Below are 21,665 nucleotides of genomic sequence, written 5' to 3'. Positions count from 1 at the left end.
TTTTCAGGGATATCATATGTAAATAGAGAATAATGTCAGATTTGCAAACCATATGACATACGAAGAGGAAAATGAGACTCTAGATGTGGATTTGGTGATGGGATTCTTTGCTCTATGATTTAATATATTTTCCAAGTTTGGAACCACAGGCCAAGGGTTCTCCGTTCTGCCTGCAGACCAATGGGAATGTGGGCGACCAACCCAGAACTGTGTCCACGTCTCCTGAGTCTTCATCCCTGCCATCACCCCTGACACCTCCCTGCCAAAAGTCAAGTGTGAGAAGCCCACTCTTTGTTGAAAGAGAGAGTATGTAGAAAGAAAGATAACCGAGCAAATCCTGTGGATACAAACTACAAAGACTTTTTTGCTTCTTAAGAGGTTTATTCCATCCTCCTCTTTCTAGAGCTTTTCTAAGTTGTAAGTGTTCAAATGTGAGATTGTGTTAGATCCAGGTCAAATGGGGGTGCTGTAATTCACCGAATGATGATCAGAGAAAGGAATAAGCAGCTTTGTTAAAAGCCCATTCAGCAGGATGCCAAAATATACCAGATCCTCCTACAAACAGCATGGATTACATTAACAGGCCTCCCTGGGTGAGTGGAGTCTTATTCCCAACTCTCGTTGCCTACCTTCTGCTCACCCCATGGTTATATAACCTTTAGAATGGAATTTGGAAATTCTCCTGACCCTGCCCTTCTTGCTGATAGTGCTGAGCCAGTGGCTGGCAGGGGCATAATCTAATAGGCGAAACTGGAGAAACACAAATTCATAGTCCTCTTGTCTCGGCCCAGAGACTGTGCATGCAGGCAAGGAAAGAAAGACTCGCCCTGTCTCCCTCCTCCCCTTCTCTGGCCTAAGTTCATGATGACTTCACCCAACAGGCACCTGACCCTCCAAGATGAACTGGGAGGGGCTAAAGCATCATCCACATGGGGTGGAGGTGCAGGCAGCAAACGATATTTAAGATGCTGAGTTTGTAGAGCATTCGGGCTTGGGAAGGAAAGCCATAGGGCACCCAATTAAGCTGCATTTTCAGAGACTCAAGCTTTGACAAAAGCTAAGAGTCAGGAACAAGGGAACAACAGAGCAGTGAGCCCATCAGCAGTGAAAGCGTGAGGCTGTAATTACTGCAGCTTTGAAACTCAGCGGGGCAAGTCCAGATTCCTCCAAAGGAAGAGTCTTTGTCACCAGGCCCGCCAAAAATGCTGAAAAAGACCCTCTCGGCTGTGACCTGGCTCTGCATTTTCATCTTGACCTTTGTGAGTCACCCTGTGTGGCCACAGAAGCCCCCTAAGCGCAAGACACCTGCGCAGCTCAAAGTGGCCACCTGCTGTGAGGAGGTGGGGGAGCTCAAGGCTCAAATTGCCAACCTAAGCGGTCTGTTGAGTGAGCTGAGCAAGAAGCAGGAGAAGGATTGGGTCAGCGTGGTCATGCAGGTGATGGAACTGGAGAGCAACACCAAGCGCGTGGAGTCGCGGCTCACCGAGGCCGAGAGCAAGTACTCTGAAATGAACAACCAGATCGACATCATGCAGCTGCAGGCAGCGCAGACCCTCACACAGACCTCGGCAGGTAAGGAGCACGTGTCCTCATGTTCTCACCACCTTGCCCTCAGACAGACCAGTGTCTCCTGCCTGTAATATCGCTTTTACATAACCTGGCCGTCAGAACAACTGCCTGGGGTTCTTTGAGGGCATACTTTCTTGGGTACACACTATTTTTTCTTTACTAAAGGCTTATGGAGTACTTCTTTTGCTTCCCAATGTTCCGTAAATTTACCTACTACCTTCGCAGGTCTCTTTTATTCACACTACGTTTCAGCGCGCTGAAGGTATGAATTACCCATTTTATAGCACAGAGAGATTACGTGGTTTGCCCAAAGTCACACAGCAAGTCTTAGAAAGAGGGTTCAAGTTTCCTGATTGGTCTCCTTTCTTGCCCAGAGCTGATAGGCTCAGTCCCACAGAAGCAGGAGTGAACAGCAAAACCAAAACGTCTGTTGCTCTGAAAGTAAAGTTTTGCCAAAAACGGTGCTCTTATGTCTCTCACACTTAGAATGGACCAAGATGGAATTTTATATCCTCTCTCTGTGAGCCTGGCCCTTCCCACTGGCTTAGAATGCAGCCTGCAGATGCTGCCCAGAGCCCTCTGAAGGATTCCTTTGCATTCAGGAAAGGACAGGCTCCTCAAGATTCCTCAGTTCTGATATTTCTATTTTCCCTGTGATCTCAAATAAAATTCTCTCCAATGGTACAGGAAATAAGAAAATGTAATGCTGAAATGTGGATTTTTAGGTGGCCAAAAATAAGATACAGTTAATGTCTTCCCTTGCAAAATAACTTTCAGTGGCTGGTTAGCTTGGCTCAGATGGGCCAAGGTGAATTTATTAGAGAGAAATTTGGTTTTCTGAAATTATCAGGAAATTACTTGTTGGAAGGAGCATATCCTACAGATACGTCCTTTCTTACTGATTTAAAAACTTTTTGGTCATACTATAAGTCAAGAACAAAGAACAGAGTAAGTCACTGGTTACCCTTAGTTCAAATGAAAGAGTTTTAACATGAAATTTTAAAGCTTAAAAATTCTATGATCTAAACCAATGTGTGTAAATCAGTCTCTAAGCATGTACTTCCTGACCCTCAGTGTGGGACTAGAAAGGCATTCTCAGGCCATCTTCCAGGCAGGTAAGCCCTGACTTGGTCTGCGAGATGAGACCAGATAGGCAGGAGAGCAGGCCGGGCAGGGGAATCCGGCTGTGCCACTTCCTGCCCCCTCCGCAGCCTGGGGTTTTTCTCACCTCCCAGCAGGGAGCTCCTTGGAGTCCAATGCAGGTCCAATGCAGCTCTCCTGCTGGGCCTCTTACCCTTCTTGCCCAGGAAAACATTCCTTATTTTTCTTCTGTTACCAGGGGCTGGAGCACCTTTATACTCTGGAAACAGGTGGTCCTTGGAGAAAGCAGGAAGTTGTTGCTTTCCTCCGTAATAGAAAGTGAAGAGCTCTGCTGGCCGAGGCAAGCCTGCCCCTCCCTACCATGCTCCCCTCAGACAATTCCCATGGCAGAAGTGTTGCCACCTGCCATCTGCCTTCTGCAGACTCTTCTCGAAGGCCCAGTGCAATGGTCACCAAGGGAAGCTCCCGAGACACCGAAGGCAGACGTGTCCCTGGTCAGCAAGAGTTCCTACTGGCTGAATCCCATAAGGAAACGCTGTCCCTTTTACACATCTTCAATATTTAGAACAAGGAAATGATCTGGCATAAAGCAGTAGCCCCCAGGGTAGCCAGGGAAACATTCACATCAGGCCCAGAGTGAAAACCAGCCTACCCGAGGCTCTCGTGTCCTTCCCCCAACACCTGTGCCAAGAGAAGGCCCCCGAGGGTCCCTCAGGCTGCACCTGCACTCGTCCAGCCGACCGAGGTTAGGGCCGGGGACAACGGAAGGTTATACAGCTGAATCCCTTCACGAGGGCCCTAGCAGCCCTTACCTCTGGAAAACAGCAAAACCAACCAGCCACCCAAACAAACCGACAACCTCCACAAAACCAGACCCCGTGAGATACTCATGATTACCTGGTAACAGAGGCGGGCTGGCCCAGAAGTTGGACCTATTACGGCTTCTGTTACGTGGCCTCATTGACTGTAATAATTCCAGAGCTCGTAGCCCAGAACTACTGCGGGATAATTTATTTCAGAGGAAGCCTGAGGTCACCTGTTTGTCCCATCGATGCTCTCCTGGTGAAGGGCATCCCCATCCCTCAGTCCCACAACCAGTGGAGCCAAAACACACCAGCGCTTGGCCTCCCACACCAAGACACTGCCTAGTGATGGACACTCGTGTGAATTTCATGGTGGAAACAAAGTCTAACGCTTAAACTTTCCACTTTTATGCAGCAGGAAGGCCCACCTGCCAGGGAGCCTGGGTGTGCATGCTCACAGCTGTGGTCTGTCCCTTTTGTAGATGCCATCTACGACTGCTCGTCCCTCTACCAGAAGAACTACCGCATCTCTGGCGTGTACAAGCTTCCTCCCGATGACTTCCTGGGCAGCCCTGAGCTGGAGGTGAGGCCACCACCACCCACTGCCCATGTTCTATCATCTGCCCTCCATGCCCTCCAAGGGACAACAGGGCTTAGTCTGAGGCGAGTGAAATGGAAACTCAAGAGAGAAACAAACACACCAAATACCAGGGAGCTATCCAAACGCTCCATTTACAGGGGGAAAAACCCAGCATCTGCTTTGCCTTTTCAAATCATTATCCACTAAACGCCAACCTTCTAATATAGGTTAGCTAATTCTAGAACCACCACCTAACGAGCTAAAAGCTCTTGCCATGTCCTAGAGCAGCTAGTCTCTGGGGGAGGAGGAAAGAGAGACCATGCAGGGAGCCTATCAGGAGTACCTGGGGTTTTCCATTCCAACTCAGTGAGCACTCAGTTGTCCTCGTCCTTAGTTTTGATGATTCTCCCTCGGCGAACCACCCCCGCCCCAGCTTGCCCACCCTGGGCAGAGTCGTGCTACAGTAAGCCTGTGCACACGGCCCTGGCTCCGCAGGCACAGGAGAAGGCAGGTGAGGTCCACCCCGCGCTCCTGACTCTGTGGGTCCCTGACCAGAGCATCCTCTCTGCCTCAGGTGTTCTGTGACATGGAGGTGGAAGGTGGCGGGTGGACCGTCATTCAGAGACGAAAGAGCGGCCTCGTCTCCTTCTACCGGGACTGGAAGCAGTACAAGCAGGGCTTTGGCAGCATCCGTGGGGACTTCTGGCTGGGGAATGAACACATCCACCGGCTCTCCAGGCGGCCAACCCGGCTGCGCGTGGAGATGGAGGTAAGCACGAGGTCTGGGTCCCAGGACTGGGCCAGGCCGCCGCACGCAGCTGCGCACTACTCTGGGAGCGCCATTCCTATCCTTACTCACTTTAGGGTTGTGTGATTATTATGACGGTTTTCCTTGAGGTGATAGTACGGTTGAGAAAGAATAGGTTCTTTCCTCTTTTTCAGGAAAGTGAGGCTGCAGGAAAGTGAGTCAGGCCAGAGCACAGTAATCCAATAGTCAGGGGCCTGGGTACAAGGCCCTCCACGTGTAAACCTTACTGATACGGGTCGGTGACCCTCATCAAAGGCCTTGAAGAATCACTATATTCTCAAATTACTCTAATGACATCTGTAAGTGGGATACTGTAAAAACACAAATCTATACCTTATGAAAAGGAAGTGAGGGGATAGAGAAAGATACTCACTAATCAGGGCCACGTGGAGACTCAGGAGAGAAGTTGCTCTAGGGCCCCCGTTTTCTGACCCCCAGGTTTAGAGGTAAACAGGCAGTAACGCGTACTAGGTCCTCGGCAGCAGGGAGAGGCACGGCTGTGGCAGGAGAGGGAAGACAAGCAGGGCGGATGCACGGGCACCCGCCGCAGCGTTCCTCAGGCTCTGCCTCCTCCCACAGGACTGGGAGGGCAACAGGCGTCACGCCGAGTACAGCCACTTTGTTTTGGGCAACGAACAGAACAGCTATCGCCTCTTTCTGGGGAACTACAGTGGCAACGTGGGGAATGACGCCCTCATCTATCATAACAACACAGCCTTCAGCACCAAGGACAAGGACAATGACAACTGCTTAGACAAGTGCGCTCAGCTGCGCAAAGGTGAGATGGGGGGGTGGGGGGAAGTTCGGGTTAAGCCCTTAGGCCCACTTGAAGAGAAGATGTGAATTATAACTTCACAGCTGATATCCTGGCTTTGGTATTTCCTTTTTATATTGGCTCTGATTGCTTAGCTACTATTCAAAAAACACTGGAACAAATCCCTGCAGTCTAGTCTATCAGCTGTTTCCGAGGGGAGGGCACACTCAGCTCACTAGCGCCGATCTGCTCCTTGCACCAGGTGGATACTGGTACAACTGCTGCACAGACTCCAACCTCAACGGAGTCTTCTACCGCCTCGGGGAGCACAACAGGCACCTGGATGGCATCACCTGGTACGGCTGGCATGGCTCCACCTACTCCCTCAAGCGGGTGGAGATGAAAATCCGCCCTGAAGACTTCCAGCCCTGAAAGGAGGCCTGCTGTGGAGCAGGGCTGGAGAAGCGGGGACGAACGGAGGCTGGGCAGGGCTGGGAAGGGGAGAGGCAGGAAGGGGATGGATGAAAAGCAGCCTATTGTCTCCGGTGAGAGAGTGAGTCTCTGAGGAGCACAAGACACTTATATGCACCCAGGATGTTACAGTGAACGGGATAAAGTATTTGAACACAATGGGTCCTGACACGTACTTCTCGGGGGGCTGGCCTGAGTGGGCTCTCTCTGCCTTGATCCCTGACACAGCAGCAGCTTCTCTCTTTTCCACATGATTTTTCTATGAAAAAGATCATTGTGAGATGACTTTATCCATTTTCTATTAGGCCTAAGGTTAGGTGAGGGCAGATAGCAAGTCCCTTTGCTAAACAGAACCATGAACTTTGATTCTCAAGGAGAGACCCTGGGTGTTCAAGAAAGGAGTGAAAGGGGGTAGGGGGAGAGAGGAGTTTCTGTTTTTAAATACAATGAAATTACCTTCAGTCTTCACATGAAAAAAAAAAAAAGAGAGACAAAAATTGTTCTGCCGGAGGCGGGCTGACCCAGGATGGCCGTCATTGGAGGAAGACCCGGCGCTGGGCGCCTCCCCGGCAGGGCCCTGACAGCGGGAGGTGGGTCTGGGGATGGCCAGGGAGCGCCAGGGGGAGGTGGCAGTAAGTTCCCGTGTGGATACTCGCGCAAAACTGCCTGAAACTATTCACAGTTTACAGATTTACCTTTTTTACTTTGAAAGAAAAGAGCTTGAAGAGCTTCTGCTTCTGTCTACAAAAGCTGGCTGGAAAACGAAGGTAGATGGCACTATGGTTGATAACTCATGCTGTTTATCAGCAGTTCGCTTTGTGAAAATAAAATATAGATTAATTTAAATGTTCAAAGTTTCTTTTTCCTTCTACAATAAACTTGTAACACTTGTTCGTTTTTAAGTCGTCGCCATCACCACTCAGAGCGTGGTGAAAAGTTGAGGTGAAAAGCCAGAGGGTGGTGAACAGTGAGGAGGAGGCTGGTTTTGCCGCAGTCTTCAGGGAAACCTTGGGACGAGCAGGAGGCCGAAGGCAACAGGCAGGGGACTTTGCAAAGGGCAGCAGGCACTAGCAGAGGTCAGGTCTGGCTGACCCCTGTGACCCCATGGGGGCCAATGCCATCGCCTGGTTCCCAAACACTTTGCAAACTGCTTTCCACTTGAGCAACTAACATACAGAGAGGGAAAGATCTTTAGCCATAACAGATGGCAAATGATCTGGATTTTTAGGAAGTCATTTTTCCTTGCCAGAAAGAACCATTCCCTTGAACCAGTCAGTGAGGTAAGCTATGATTTTTTACTCAATATTTTTTAATTGTATCTACAGTCCTTTGATTCTTGGGAACCTACTTAACCTTAAAAACAGAACCTTAGGGGTTTTAGAAGTAGACAGGAGCAGGGCTTTTCATGGGACAGGCGTTCAGACAGAAACTTCCTGGGGCAGGCAGGGGAATCTGAGATGCTAAGCAGCTGGCAAAATACTGCTGGAAAAGAGAGGCTAAAAAGATCAGGGGGCTGGAAGGAGATAAAGAGAGGGAAGAGCCTGAGGTGCCTATGGCAGAGATACCTAATGATTCTCTCTCACTTCCTATACGCTCCACAGCTAAAACAACATGGAGGCCCTAGGCAACAAAAGCTAAAATGGGTAAAGTGGGTAGAGAAAGAAAAGCAGGTGCTATAGACTGACTGTGTGTCCCCCACCTCCCCAAATCCTATGTTGAAGCCTAATCCCTAATGCGTGGTCACTGGAGGTGGGGCCTTTGGGAGACGTTTAGGCCATGAGGGTGGAGCCCTCATGAATGGGATTAGTGCCCTCAAAAGAGAGGTCCCACAGAGCTTTTCCCCACGTGAACAAACATCTGCACCTGGAAGAGGGTCTCACCAGAACCCGACCAACCTGGCACCCTGATCTTGGACTTCCCAGTTTCCAGAACTGTGAAACATAAATGTTTGCTATGTAAGCCACCCAGACTCTTGTAGTTACAGCTGCCTGAGCGGACTAAGTTAGCAGGCCATCACGCCTCACCCTTATGCTAGAAGCTAACCAAGTAAAAGTTGTGTGTGTGTGTGTGTGTGTGTGTGTGTGTATTTGTGTTTCCAAATCATCAAATGTCCATTTAATCCTCTGTCCCCTAATCATACTTACTGATGTATGTGAGCTCTGAGGAGATGAGTACGTTTATCCTGTCTCACACTGGCCCTGGTTTGGGGGTTACACATGGATTTAATTTGTCCTGGAGAGGACAGGGAGAAATGGCAGCAGGTAGGAAGGCGGACGACTGGTCCAGCAGCAAGAGAACTGTGTTATGACCACGGCACAGCTTTTTAAAGCAAAAATGAAAACTCAGAATCAGCTGTGTGAAGATGCTTTCGTGTACGATAAACCTGATTGTTTCAAGAAGACTTTAAGGCAGCTGGCTCAAATGTATATACTTGAATGAGCTTTTAAAAAGTGGAGAAGGAAAAATAAAGCGGGGGGCAGGGAGGGCAATGACAAAACAGGCAAGGCGCCTGTAATTTGTCAGAGGTGGGCCAGTAACCAAGCTGCCAGTAGCCACTGTGACGAAGGGAATCCCACCTATTTCTGCAGAGCAATGTCACCAAGACCAGGCCAAAGAAGTGGCTCAGGGACATCCAGCTGCCACTGTTCAACATGGGGAAGAGTTTTCCACGAGGCCCACTAGAGGGCTGGGGAGGTGTTGCGAGTAACTTCCTCAATAGCAGCTTTGCTGAAGTCTGTTTCTTAAAACTTCTTCAGTGAAAATGATGGCAGGACATCACAATGGTGCTTAGGAAAAGCAGCTGTAGAAAACTGGAAGGAAAGCTACAAATGGAAACAAAAAAGGTGGACCTTCTGGTTTAGAGACCAACTGAAGGGAGACAAGCTCAACTGAATGAAACTAGGCACAAACCACAGAGCTTCGGTGCTGGCTTGACTTGGAAACAGAGGCGTGTGTGTATTTGTCTTCTTAAAGCCAGCATAAGTCTGCAGGGCATTCTGAGAACTGATTTTCAGTTATATTGGCTTAATGAGTTAAATGAGCTTGAACGCTTTCTCCAGGCCCCTGACTATATCTTTCTACTATAGATCTGCATCAACATTATTGCTCCTATGATTTCTCAGATTGGGGGGGCAGGGAATCTGGGGTAGGATGAGGAAGGTTTCAGAGAGGTACCAAACAGAAACAGGTTAGCAGGGAAGTTACTGTGCAAAACTACTTATTTGGTACTCAAGTTACTATATTCAGTCACCAGGTATTTCATCAGGTACCGAACAAGACTGCCTGGCCAAGTCAGAGCGGAAGGAAGGAGTGCAGGCTTCACATCTGCTGTGCCCATTGGAAACTGAGGCCTACCCCATAGGACGGCATGTTTCCAAAACGCCATGTGGTATTTTAGAAGCCAACATTCTCTCCAAGTCCAATTAGCTGGGCAAAAACACAACTCTATTTCTATTTTTTGGGTCACTTTTTAAAGCATCTGAAGGAACACTTTTCAGTATCTACTCAAAAGCAGAGCAAGCAGAAAGCCTGGCTATTTGATTATGCTCTCAAACACAGGAAGCACCACACACAGCTGGCTGTTTCGGCCACAGTGGAGGGACCTACTAGCCAGGTGACTTCTTAAACCATCTGTAGTGAAATAATCAACCGTGTTAGCATTTACATGAAGATAATTAGATCCCATAGTTAATATTCTCTGATAACCATTAGGGGAAGTGAACAGTGATCCAGGAGCCAGAGCTAACATTTCAGGCTGTTTGTAATTTCCTGACAGTGGAAAATGTATTCAACAACCTGTTTTTCCCATACCCAGAAGACTCAAAACCTGCTTAGGAGAGGACAGAACATAACCGAAGCAGGGGAAGGACCATGGAACCTCAGACTTTGCTCTGCCTTCTGTGCTTACAAGACCCCAGAGGACACCGCCACTGGCCCCCGCACAGGCAGTCGATAAAAGCCCTACCTGCTTTTGGGCGGCTGCTGAGGCCCCAGATCCAGCACTTTCCACTCCTGCCCCAGAGAGCACTATCTAACTCAGATATACACTCTATGCTTCCTAGGTTGCTATGGAAATAGAGTTGCTTAGGACAAGCAAGCACAAGTGGGAAAACAACAGAAGCCCAGGTGCTCAACAGAAACGACAACTGTGGCTGGAAAACTGGGGAGAGCCATCTGCATCCACATCTCATTTAAATGTGCTGACCGGACCTGAAGGCAGATTTCATGGAGCAGGAGTCTCCCAGCGACTGCAGCGAGCTGGGAGCACGCAGCGGGAGAGCAGAGGCCATCTGACATGAAGGCAGCCATCTGAAAGGTCTGCGGCCTACCTGATGAGAGATTCGAGGATGGCAGGGGTGGGGCCTTTCTGGAACTCCAGCTCTTTGTAGTGTAGCGCTTTGGCGTAGGCTCGGCACTTGGCAGCCCTCTCACCCAGCAAAACAATGCCGTTGTCGTCTCTCAGTGGAAGGGGGCCCTGGAGGAGAGCAGACGCCACAGCATAGGAAACCAGCCAGTGGGGCACAGGCAAGAGTGGGCTCTGTGAGTGTGTCTCCCCTCCCGGCGGCTGGTTCCCTGTCGGGCTCCATCTGGACAATGGGCAAAAATCTTACCTTGTCACTGTGTTCCATGAACTCGGCCAAGTTTAAGAGGGTCTGAGTGACTTCAGCAATGTCCTGTGAGGTGAGGGCCAACTCGATGCTTCTGATGAGTTCATCCTGCTGGTCTTCATTCAGCTCAGACCAGCAGGACACAAACGCGGCATTAAAGAGATCCCTGAAGGCAGAGAGGAGTGGAGAAGGAGGTTGGCAATGCCTGGCACGCCCCTGCCTGGTGCAGTCATACCTCTAACAGGCTGCTCCTGGCATCGCTGATACTGGTTATACAGACCCGTGCTGCCCAACAGAACTGGCTGGAAGTGGTCTGTATCTCCCGGGTCCAATATAAGTAGCCACTGATCACTGAAGGCATGAGCTGTGGCAAGTGTGACTGAGAAACTGAATTTTAAGTTTTATTTAATTTTAATTAACTCATAAGAATCCATGTGGCTAATGACGATTGTATTTTCCAGTTCAGGGAGAGAGACTGTGGGGCGGGGCGCTGGAGGAGAAAGGAGAGCAGAGAAAAGGAGCAGCACATTTCTTGGCAGTTGTTGCATGACTTCTCCTCACTGGGGGGGGTGGGGGAGGGTGACCAGAGAGGGGACTGCTAACATAGAAGCTGGTATTAACAGATTTTGAAAACAATCTTCACATGATTCTGGGGATGTTTCTCAGGCAATGTCCAAATTCCTTAAATCAGAAATGGCAAAAGCAGCATCTGTTACTGTTTTTCAAAATATAACCAGAACCCTTCTTTTGGATGGTCCTAAACAAAATGACAGCAGAACTTAAGGAACTGTAAGAATTGAAGAATGGACTCCAAGGCCATAAGTCTTCAAAGACTCTCTAAGCCAGTCTCCTACAGCTGGGGTCTCACAAAGACCTGGAAGCAGAGGTGCCATTTCTAAACCTATTTTAAATCACTACAGCATCATGTGGGTGGACGTATTTGCTACCCCTGATATCTGAACTTTAATCTTACCCTCTTTTTTCATAAGTGAGGGGACAGGAGAGTCGGAAACTATAGAATATGCCTATAATGTATAGGTTTAGCATTTGATAGCTCTGCATCCACTTTTTGTCACATTAAAAGATTAAATCAGACCAATGTATATAATTTTGGAATGTGATAAAAAAAAAACAATATTTGAAATGCAAAGAATAACACAAAGACGGAAAGAGTCCTGTGCAAGTTAAGAAATGTGCTTTCTGATTTAGGTCTGAGACCGCACTGGATCCCAAATGAAAATATGTGGCACTAAGGGAATAAACACACATGTGTGTATTATCCCAAGTCTCTTCTGGACAACATTATGCTCAAAGTGACCTGGAGCAGAAGAAAGGTCCACCACTCCAGCCAAACACATGAACCTGCACACTGTGGAAACAGAAAAGTCCTAGGAACTGTTTTGAAAGCATTATGAAAGCACTTGAGAGAAATGAGATGAACCAAATCAGAGCATCAAAGCGCCAGTCCCAGGGACCATCACTAAAGGCACTGCGAAATCACCACCGCCTGCTGCATCCACTCCACCAGCAAGCCGCTCTGCTGCCAAAAGCGAAACAAAAAACAAAGTGCTTGCTTTTGGCTCCTTGCTACCTGTTAATTAAATCATTATTTAGTGCCTCATTGTAAATAATAGTTGTCCACTGTAGAAAAGTTTGGAACATAGGGGGGAAAAATGAAGAGAAAATAATCACTCCTTAAACCTTCCTACTTAATAGAGATAATCGTTGTATTACTTTCTAAATCATTTCCCTATGTACGTATGTTTTTAATAGTTGATATCGCACATTTATACCATTTTGTATTCCATCCTACTCACTTACATTACACTATAAATCTTTTACACACATTATATGTTTTTATACACCATATTTTTAATGGCTATTAAGATTTACTATTTAAAAGCGTTTTTCACGGCAAGTGCTATTTTCCAAAGGCGGCTGCAACACTCCGGTTGCGAGGCTCGTCTAGAACGGTGCTGCTCCCCTATCTAGAGGTGGCGCCCATAGCTCCTCCCCCGAACGTGAGTGGGCCTTGGGGACTGCCCTGAACAACAGAGTGTGTCAGAAGTGACACTCTGTGACTTCCAAGGACAGGTCATAAAAACACCATGCATTTCCTTGGGGACATTCACTCTTGAACACAGCCAGTATTCCCCGCGGAATCCTGGGCGGAAGCCCGAGCAATCCAGCAAGTGCTTCACGTGGAGAGGACTGAACTTCCGGTCAATACTCAACCCCAGCTTGCCAGACATGTAAATAAGCCATCCTGAAAGTAAATCTTCTTACCCTCAACTACCCACACCGACTCTGTGTAGAGTAAAGGCAAGCTGTCCCAAGTCCTACCCAATCACAGATTCATGAGCAAAATAAAGTGTTGTTTTACACCACTAAGTTTTGGGGTATTTGAAATGCAGCAATGAATAATTAGAATATATTAGTATAGGAAACAGGTTATATTAAACTATTATAGGGTTGTTTTTAGAGTTCCAAATGACTTTGTAACTTTGTAATTAAAATTTTGGCTCTAAATATACTAAGGAAAGGCCTACTAGTAGGTTAAGATGGATGTTTTTCCTGCAATATGAGCTTCATCAATCTGGCTTTTTCTTTACTCCCAGCCCCCAGAAGTTAGCAAAATTAAAAACACTAGCCTGTCTACTATTGCCTGTTACTAATTCCTATATGTCATCTTCTACGTACGGATCTTCGTGCTCCCCATCGGAAGCTGGGAAGAGGGAGCCGCGACATACCGTACCTGGCCATCGGGTTGTAGGCCTGAGCCAGGGCCCAGCAGGAGCGCAGGGAGGGCGATGAGGAGTCCTTCAGCAGCTCCAGGCTCAGCCGCCTCAGCCATTCCAGCCAGTCGTCTTTGGAGACCCTTCTGGCAGCTCCCCAGGCCTGTCATCCCACAGGTGACAATGGAAAACCATCAGCCTCAAGGGCACATCGTACAGGGCCCTCATCTACTTACGATTATTCCACTTCCTTGATTTATAAAATTAAACCCCTCATGATAAAATTCCCCCAGAGCACAAATACAAAAGAGTAATATTTAGTTAAAAGCCACAAAGCAAAAACAGTAACCTCTAGAATAGCACAGTAGAGGAAAAGCCTCTTCCACAACTCATGTGTGCTAGATTCCGCCGGCAAAGCATAGAGGTCTACAGACCCGGAACGGACAGGACTCTCACATTTGGAGAGTCCCCACCTCCTGGCCTGCAGCAGTGTGTGAAGGGCCCCAGGCATTCTCTGTACTAGGACATTGGCTCATCTGACAGCAGAGTCCCACAGGGTGAGGGGGAAATGCTCAGGTGGACAGCGTCATGAGTCCTATTACAATCAGGTGAGCAGTGAGCCCCAGGCACATGGCACCGTGGCGGAATGAGACCAACGGGTAGAGCGGCTTTCATTTTTACTTTCTAGTCCACGCCCTCTGATTTCCCTCAGGACCCTGAGCCCTCCAGGAACCAAGAGTTACTCCGGGGGCAGTTTAGAGAGGTGGGCGGAAAGACCCAGGCTCTGGAGATGGGCGGTACAGTGCAGGGGCCAACGCCCATGCCCTGGTGCTCCGCAGCTTGAGGGCAAAGCTGGCTGTCCAACTGTGGGCAAGTTACTCAACTCCTCTGTGGGGCAGTTTCCTCCTCTGTAAAACAAGGATAATAGCTCCCACCTCGTAGGGTGTTTTAAGGATTAACTAAGTTTACACTTGTGTAATGGATGTATAACAGCGCTTGGCACAGTTAGTGCTGTGCACGTGAGTGCCTGTTACTCTGAAGTTAGAAACACCTGGCCGGTCCTGGCTCTCCCACTCAGCACCTGCGGCACTAGGGGCAAATTACTTCTCTGTGGCATCTGAGCCGCGGTCTCCCTCATCTGGGGATAATGTTATCCTAAGGGCCTAGCTGGAAAAGATGAGCAAAAAAAAAACGGTTGCAATTACTTTCAAAACGATGTCTCTTTGAATTGGCCTGGCCCTAACTATTAAATCTCAAATTTTTAAAAATATATTAAAAGATTTCTCCAGCAGAGACATGTTAATCCTCCCTAAACTCAGGAAATGTAGTAACTGTCTCACATAAATTAGAGAAGTTCTCAAGTGGCCCAGGGAGTGAAAGAGACCCCCACATGCTACAGCACCTAACCATCGATGACTCCACCCATCACCTGTTTGGGATAAACTGGAGATTTGCTGCTGCTTTTGGTAAGTTACCAATGAGTAACATTACACAAACTAATATTTTATGTCAGAAACTGAAGTAGAGCTATTACAAGAAACAAACTAAGAAATTGCGTGAAGGATTCTCACTGAGCGGACAATGAGAACCCTTGAACTAGAAGGAAGGGTAAAACTAGATACCAAAGACTTGCTTTTTAGACCCCGTTCTGCTGAGGGAAATGGGAACATCAGTCCTTTTCCATCCATGGATTTCTGGCTTCCCCCCTACACAATGTGTCTCTGGACAGCTGTACTGTAGTACACAGCATTTTAAAAGCTGGACACACACAAGAAAGCATTACTAACGTCTCTGCCCTCTGATGACGTGAGGGTGAGCCTGGGTGAGGGAGAGGCAAATTCGGCACAGTGGTTAAGAGACTGGGCTCTGGAGTCACACTATCAGTAGGTCAAATCCTGGCTCCACCACTTACTAGCTGACACTGCGCAAATTACTTAACCTTTCAGTCCTCAATCTGTCGACCTTACGGTGTCCACATCTGTAAAATGGGCACAGTAATGACAGTACCTAACTCATAGTGTTATTGTGAAGATTAAATGAACCAATGAAGTACGTAAAGTGCTCACAGCAGTGCCTGACACGTGGAACGCACTCAACGAATGTCGGTAGCTGTTAATCCAATCGTTGTTGTTACCATCCAATACATGGTAGCAAATAGGTCCTTAAAAAGTGTTAGTTTAATGGACAACCGCACAATCTGTCAGTCAGGCTAAGTCCCTGGCCTGGGCCTTTCCCTGCTGTTCTTTAATTTAAACCATAATCAACTCTCAATTTTCTGGGTCCTGTATGTAGTATCTGTTTAAACACCAGCTTCCAGCCAGTTTTCTCCTGACACCCACCTGCCACTTGCTGATGGCCTCACCTGGTCCTGCTGGTGCAGGCTGGCGGGATGGCAGCTTACTCATTCAGAAGGTAAGCTCAAGAGATGATCATAAGTCAGTAAAAGCTGCTGAAAATCTGAGAAGGTATTCAACGGGTGTACAAAGATGGTTTTTATTTTCTGTACCAGGTAAATCCTCTGTTAGCACAGCCAATAGAAATGTGGCTGAGGTGGCAGACTGTAATTTGCAAAGCTGGTTAAAACTGGTAAATATACCCATCCGTAATTATCATCACATAAATATGTGGAAGCACAAATTACTTTTCAATGAAATGGAACTGAGAGGCAGCCGTGGAAGATTTTGCTTAGGGTTTTTGAACTTGACCTCTTCTCTCAGGTGAGATAAACTAGAGATTTCATTCTTTTCTCTGTTTGGCAATGGTTATGCTTATTTTTCCAAGTCCTGGGTAGAAAGCGAAGCTTCCTGGAAGCAAGCTAGACTACTGGGGAGTTTCCTAAAATAGAGACCAAAGCTCTAAAGCAGGGTGGACGGCTGCCTGGTTGGAAGAACACCCTGAACCTGGGCAGGCCGAAAACATCTGGATGGAAATGGCCTCCCTGCCTGGCATTCCCTCAAGGTGAGGTGTCAGCAGGGTGGCCGCAAAAATGCCTGGGAATGCCAGGCGACTGATGACCTCGCTCTCCCTCCTGCAGTCTGGGACAAGCTGTCGCAAAGCCTGCAGCGGGAATGCCGCGTCACCCGACCCAGGGATCTCCCGCTGCGCCGCCGGGAACTACGTCTCTCTCAGCTGTGCCCACTGGAGAGCTGTCTGGGTGGGTCAAGGCTGATGCCACCGTCAGCAATAAACCCCACGGGCCCCAGACGGGGTGTGAACACATGCACACGGGCCTGGCCAGGGAGGGTGCGGGGCAGCTGGGACCCAGTCCCGCCCAGCTCCGCACCTCGATCTGCTGCTACACATGAAGTGCAGCTGCCCCGGGCCAGCTGCTAACAGAGGACAAGGAACACCATGTTTAAATCCAAACCATGAGCTGCTCACAATCCCCAGAAGCACTAAAGGCTAATGAAAACTGGAAAAACAAGCAACCTGATGTATTTACTTTAAAGTCAGTTTCGTAACTATGATTATTCTGCTCAGATCCATTACAGAGGCTTTGCAACTGCCTGTTTTTAAGTGGATGACTAATGGCATACGTGGTGAGGAGCTTGTCATAGCCTAGGCTTCGGTCAGCATGGAGGATTCAGTACGTATCTGCAAAGATCAAACACCTCGCTACCTAAAGTGTGGTCTATGAACTGGAAGCATGGGCATCACCTGGGAGTTTGTTCGAAATGCAAAATATCAGGCCTGACCTTGACCGGCCTGAATCAGAGCAAGCATGTTACCAAGCTCCCCCGCAGCTGATGAGGCTGAGGAGTCTGAGAAGCGCTGCTTTAAAGGGCCCGCATCAGTCTCAGTGCTAAGTAGGGGGCTCACTGGTTGTGTTCCATTCATATAAAATGTTATTTGCAACGAAGTGTTCTATTATCGAAGCTCCAAGGGAGCACAGAACACTTTGATTTTTATTTTCCCTCTAAGAAAAGAGATTTATAATTCAGACATCCTGAGACAAAATGACCCAAGTTCATGGTATCTAGATTTTCAGAAAAATTCTTGGGCTGGTTTTCAGTTGTTTTATACAAACGGTTGTAAGAGCTAAGAGTTATGAACAAGAGAGAAGAGCAGGCCTCTCATTTCCAAGCCTCCCAAGAAACGATGGACCTGCCTTTTGGAGGTTGATGGTGCTGACGTGCAGCTTTTTCATGGGTCCCGTTTCTACTGGTCCACTAGCCAACGCATCCCCTTGGCCACTCCTCAGCATTCGGTGCTGGTAAATCAAAGGGTCCTCCTCTTCATCTGCCAGGGTATAGCCCTGCAACCAGAGATTTGTAGACAAAACCTGCAACTCCGCAAGGTGCTCCCAGTTTAGAAAACACCCTCCAGCCTCGGGAGGTTCACACCTTCTGAGAGAGCCAGGATTTAAGTAGGTATGGCTCCGTGCACGGACACGGTGAGGCTGTATTCCCACCGCAGACCCGTCTTCGTTGGTCGCTCTTGGTCACTGGCCAGCACTGACAAGAGCATGCGCATGCAGCTGGCAAGGGGGAAGCCACTGCGAGCAGTGGTGAAGTGACGAGGGCAGGGGCGGCAGAGCCCACGGCCTGTGCTTGTGTGGCCCAGAGCCAAGACCGGCTTTCACATTTTTAAATGGTTAAAAAAAATCAAAAGAAGAGTAACATTTTGTAACACATGAAAATTATTAGAGCATCATATTTTGGTGCCCATAAGAAAAGTATTACTGGTGTGCAACTAGGCTCATTCATTTCTGTGCGCATATGGCTGCTCTCGGGCCGCGGTGGCAGAGCTGAGGGGTCGCAACAGAAACCACACAGCCTGCAAAGCTGAAAAAAATGTACTGTCTTTACAGAAAAGTTTGCCAATCCCTAGCTGAGAACAGAAAAGGTAGATGTACTCCCCTAGCTAAGATGACAAGAATACTAATAGGAAAGACTAGGGGGGATTTGGAAACAAAAACAAAGTGCAGTTCACCTTGACAATTCTGCAGATGAGGACATCATAGCGCTGATGGTTGATTCGGTGTCGCACCAGAACTTTATTCACCATTGGAATGAAAATTTGGTACTATAACAGGAGAGGAAGGAGATGAGAAACCATTAGTTTGGAGAGTGGAAAGTAGAGAAAAGAACATTATCAACACTAAACTACATTCTAGGTATTTCTTCTGGTTTGGGGGCTAACTCTGTGGTATTCAGAAGAATCACTTTTTACGCCCTCTGCTATAAATTTATCCCCATCACCTGCCACCTGGGTTACTGCAACAGCCTTTTAACAACCCCTCTGCTTCCACCCTTGGCCCAGTTTATTCTTCCACGTGGCATGGAGAGCAATCACTTAAATACATTAGGTCACATCATAGTCATCCTGTGCTTAAAATCTTCCAAAGACTTCTAGTCTTGGCTCAGAGTAAAAGCCAGAGCACTTACGATGGCTACCATGGTGACGTGCAGATGCCATCAGAATCACCGGGGGTGGGAGGGGAAGTTCCGGGCTGAGGCTGCGAGTGTGCATTTCTAACGAGCTCCCAGCCATGCAGATTGGGACACTGCTCATCTGGGATCACATTTGGAGCATCGCTGGCCTACAACGCCTAGTTCCCATGCCCCACTTCATCCCTGCCGTATCTCTGACATTTTCCAAGCACCTCCCGCTGCTCCCTCCTCTGACATCAAGCTGCTCTCTGGCTGTTCCCTGAACCCTCCAAGCATGCTGCCACCTCCCTCCCTTGCATTTGCCGTTCCTTCTGCCTGCATCCAACTCCCTGGGATTGGGCCTTAACTTTATTTAAGTCCCTGCTCAAGTGTCAGCTTATCAGAGGTCTTCCCGTCTGCCCTGAATAAACAGCATCTCTCCCACTCCCACCATCACTCTGTGAGACACGCTGTGTTTATTAGCTTTGCTTCGCTGGAATGTAAGCTCTGTGAGAACAAGGACATCATTCTGTTTACTATGTTATCCTCAGAGTAGCACTTAACCCACACAGGTGGCTCAATAAATATTTGCTAAATAAAATAAGTGAAGGAAAAAAGTGCCAATGACTCCTAGTTTTCTGACAGAGGTGTGAGGCCTACAGACAAAAGGAGAAGCTCACAAAGTCCTCTTCCCGAAGGTGCACCTGCTCAGGCTGCCTTACCTTCTTGCCCAGCTGAAAGACGAGTGAAGACAACGTGTCCATGGCTGTGGGACGCAGTTCTGGGCTCTGGTCCAGGGTTCGAACAATCGGGTGAATGATCCGGGAGGCATAGTCGGTAAAGTCCAGGGACTCCGTCAGGCGGTCGACCGTCTCCAGGGCTGCCCTACGACAATCGCTACCGTGCAGTGATTGCTAACAGTATAGTCCCAAAGGCACAGAAGTGGCTGGGGGTGACCTCTGCAACCAGCGCCACGCGGGAAGGGATGGCTTCTGAGGTATTTGGGGTGACGTGGATCCAACATATTTTCCAGTGGGATGGGGACAGTTAAGATTTCCATAAACCTGGGACATTTTTACATTAAAATAATGGGAGCTGAAATAACAACAACAAAAAGATGGCCTGGGAACTTAAAAAGACACTTTCAACAAAACATTAGAAGCTTGAAGCTTGTTCGTCCCAAAGGGCAGGTGCTTACTTTCGAGATGGCAGTGGAACCTCAGGAGCGTCAAACAACTTCACGATGGGGGGCAGCAACAGGTGCAGGTAGTCGTCCAGGTTAGCGCCAAACAGCTGGATTGCAGCCAGCAACTGCAAGAGGGAGCAAAGCCCAGCAACGACAAGTACAGCCAGGCGCCAGCTGTCTGAGCGCGGGGGGGGGGGGCGCCTGCTACGGATAATGCATTGAGCTTTGGGGGGGACTCCGAAAAGCCTTTATTATGGGGCTTTGGATGACGTTCTTTTGGAAGCATTTTCTGCTTTCACTCTATTTTGCTTATATATTACTTTGCTTTCTGTGAGCTTATTTCAATTGGTAAGGAATCCGTTTGCTAGATAATAGAGAAATTTGGTCTGGGATAAAATATTTACCAAAACATAAGGATAATCAAGGAGGCCTGTAAACATTCTGCAAACTGTAAGCTGCGTGAAGCAGGTATTGTATTCTTTGGATTCAGTCTTGTGGATCAAGCACCACTGTCACTCAGAACGGGGTCTTGTCTCTTAGCTGACCTTGATGGATGCTGGGAAATCTCTCTAGAAGACGCCCTGGCTACTCACCTTGATGGAGACAATGCGGCCTGGGCTGTTGTCATGCATGAAGACCCGCAGCATGTGCGGGATCAGCTGGGGCAGGTAGAGCTTAAATTCACCCCCAAGAGCGACCACAATTTGCTCAATGAGAAGGATGATCGTGCTCTGGATTGAGGTGTTCATGACCCAGAATTCCTATAAAGAGGGAAGAGACAGGAGCAAAGCCAGGTTCTCTTCTGCTGAAATATGAATCAAGGAACCGAGATGGCCAAAGGGAGCAAAAATGTCGTGAGCACCGTCTGCCCCAAAATGAACCCCTTCCCCATCCTCCTGTCCCTGGGCTTCCTTGTATCCTGTCACAGTGAGGGAACAAATGAAAACTGCAGTTCTCTGAGTGCACACGGCTACTTTGCTCCTCTGGGCTTTGTTCATGCTGTTCTTTGCCTAGAATCCCACCTCTTGCTCAGCGAAGCCCTATCTTTCTGGGCCTGGCTCAAACCTCACTTCTCCTCCGAAGGCTTTCCTGTTCTCCTTCCGTGATCCACTTTGGGTCCCTTGGCCCTCCTCTTTCCTAGCACCTGTAATATTTAATTTTCTTTGCAACCCTTCCTCTACTAGACTGTAAGCGAGTTAAGGGCAAGAACCCCCTTGATCCATCTCTGTCTCCCCAGCATCAAGCAGAGCACCTGGCATACTCTAGCCATTCGACGCACCTTGACAGAAGAAACAATGACTAAGCCCATGTCACTTGGAGCACTGAAGTCATCCAGGGTGGATTCTTCACTTTGGGTATCACCTGGTCTCTCCCAGAGAGTGATTTCACTGTAAACAAGGTTCCCTGACCTTTCTGAGTTTAGACTTTGCTAGGTATCATCTGACAACTGTCCTGTACCATTTTCAGGCCTGGATAGTGATACAAAATGAGCACTTTCCTATACCCGTATAATTACATTCTGCATAAGCTACTAAAATAAAAAATTGGTCGCTTGGTCACCGGTCCTGCCTCAGCACTGCAAGGCAAACTGGCCCAAGTCTCTGACTCCAGGAAAAGCTGTCATTTCAAGTCAACTAAAAAGACAGCTGCCTCCTGCCTTCTTTAGAGCCTCCAGAGTA

General features: G+C 48.3%; 2 protein-coding genes across 2 annotated transcripts in view; one reads left to right on the top strand and one right to left on the bottom strand.

Annotated features, from left to right (window-relative positions):
- MTOR (mechanistic target of rapamycin kinase) overlaps positions 1 to 21,665 on the bottom strand; it is a 111,576-nt gene that overhangs the window by 57,421 nt on the left and 32,490 nt on the right. The window contains exons 21-28 of the mRNA XM_054579749.1: positions 20,580 to 20,747; positions 19,999 to 20,111; positions 19,523 to 19,685; positions 18,361 to 18,453; positions 17,537 to 17,683; positions 13,449 to 13,591; positions 10,697 to 10,859; positions 10,415 to 10,560 (exon numbers count right to left, since the gene is read on the bottom strand). Of these exons, the coding sequence (XP_054435724.1) occupies positions 10,415 to 10,560; positions 10,697 to 10,859; positions 13,449 to 13,591; positions 17,537 to 17,683; positions 18,361 to 18,453; positions 19,523 to 19,685; positions 19,999 to 20,111; positions 20,580 to 20,747 (1,136 nt within the window). The remainder of the gene's footprint in view (positions 1 to 10,414; positions 10,561 to 10,696; positions 10,860 to 13,448; positions 13,592 to 17,536; positions 17,684 to 18,360; positions 18,454 to 19,522; positions 19,686 to 19,998; positions 20,112 to 20,579; positions 20,748 to 21,665) is intronic.
- ANGPTL7 (angiopoietin like 7) lies at positions 985 to 6,849 on the top strand. The gene is made up of 5 exons (XM_054579752.1): positions 985 to 1,572; positions 3,956 to 4,056; positions 4,628 to 4,822; positions 5,441 to 5,639; positions 5,878 to 6,849. The coding sequence occupies exons 1-5, from the start codon at positions 1,203 to 1,205 to the stop codon at positions 6,045 to 6,047; spliced, it is 1,035 nt and encodes a 344-aa protein (XP_054435727.1). The 5' UTR covers positions 985 to 1,202; the 3' UTR covers positions 6,048 to 6,849.

This window comes from Pteronotus mesoamericanus, unplaced genomic scaffold, assembly GCF_021234165.1.
Source record: "Pteronotus mesoamericanus isolate MK-2021 breed Mesoamerican mustached bat unplaced genomic scaffold, CSHL_Meso_final contig_557, whole genome shotgun sequence".
NCBI lineage: Eukaryota > Metazoa > Chordata > Mammalia > Chiroptera > Mormoopidae > Pteronotus > Pteronotus mesoamericanus.
This window is presented reverse-complemented; position numbering and strand designations above follow the sequence as displayed.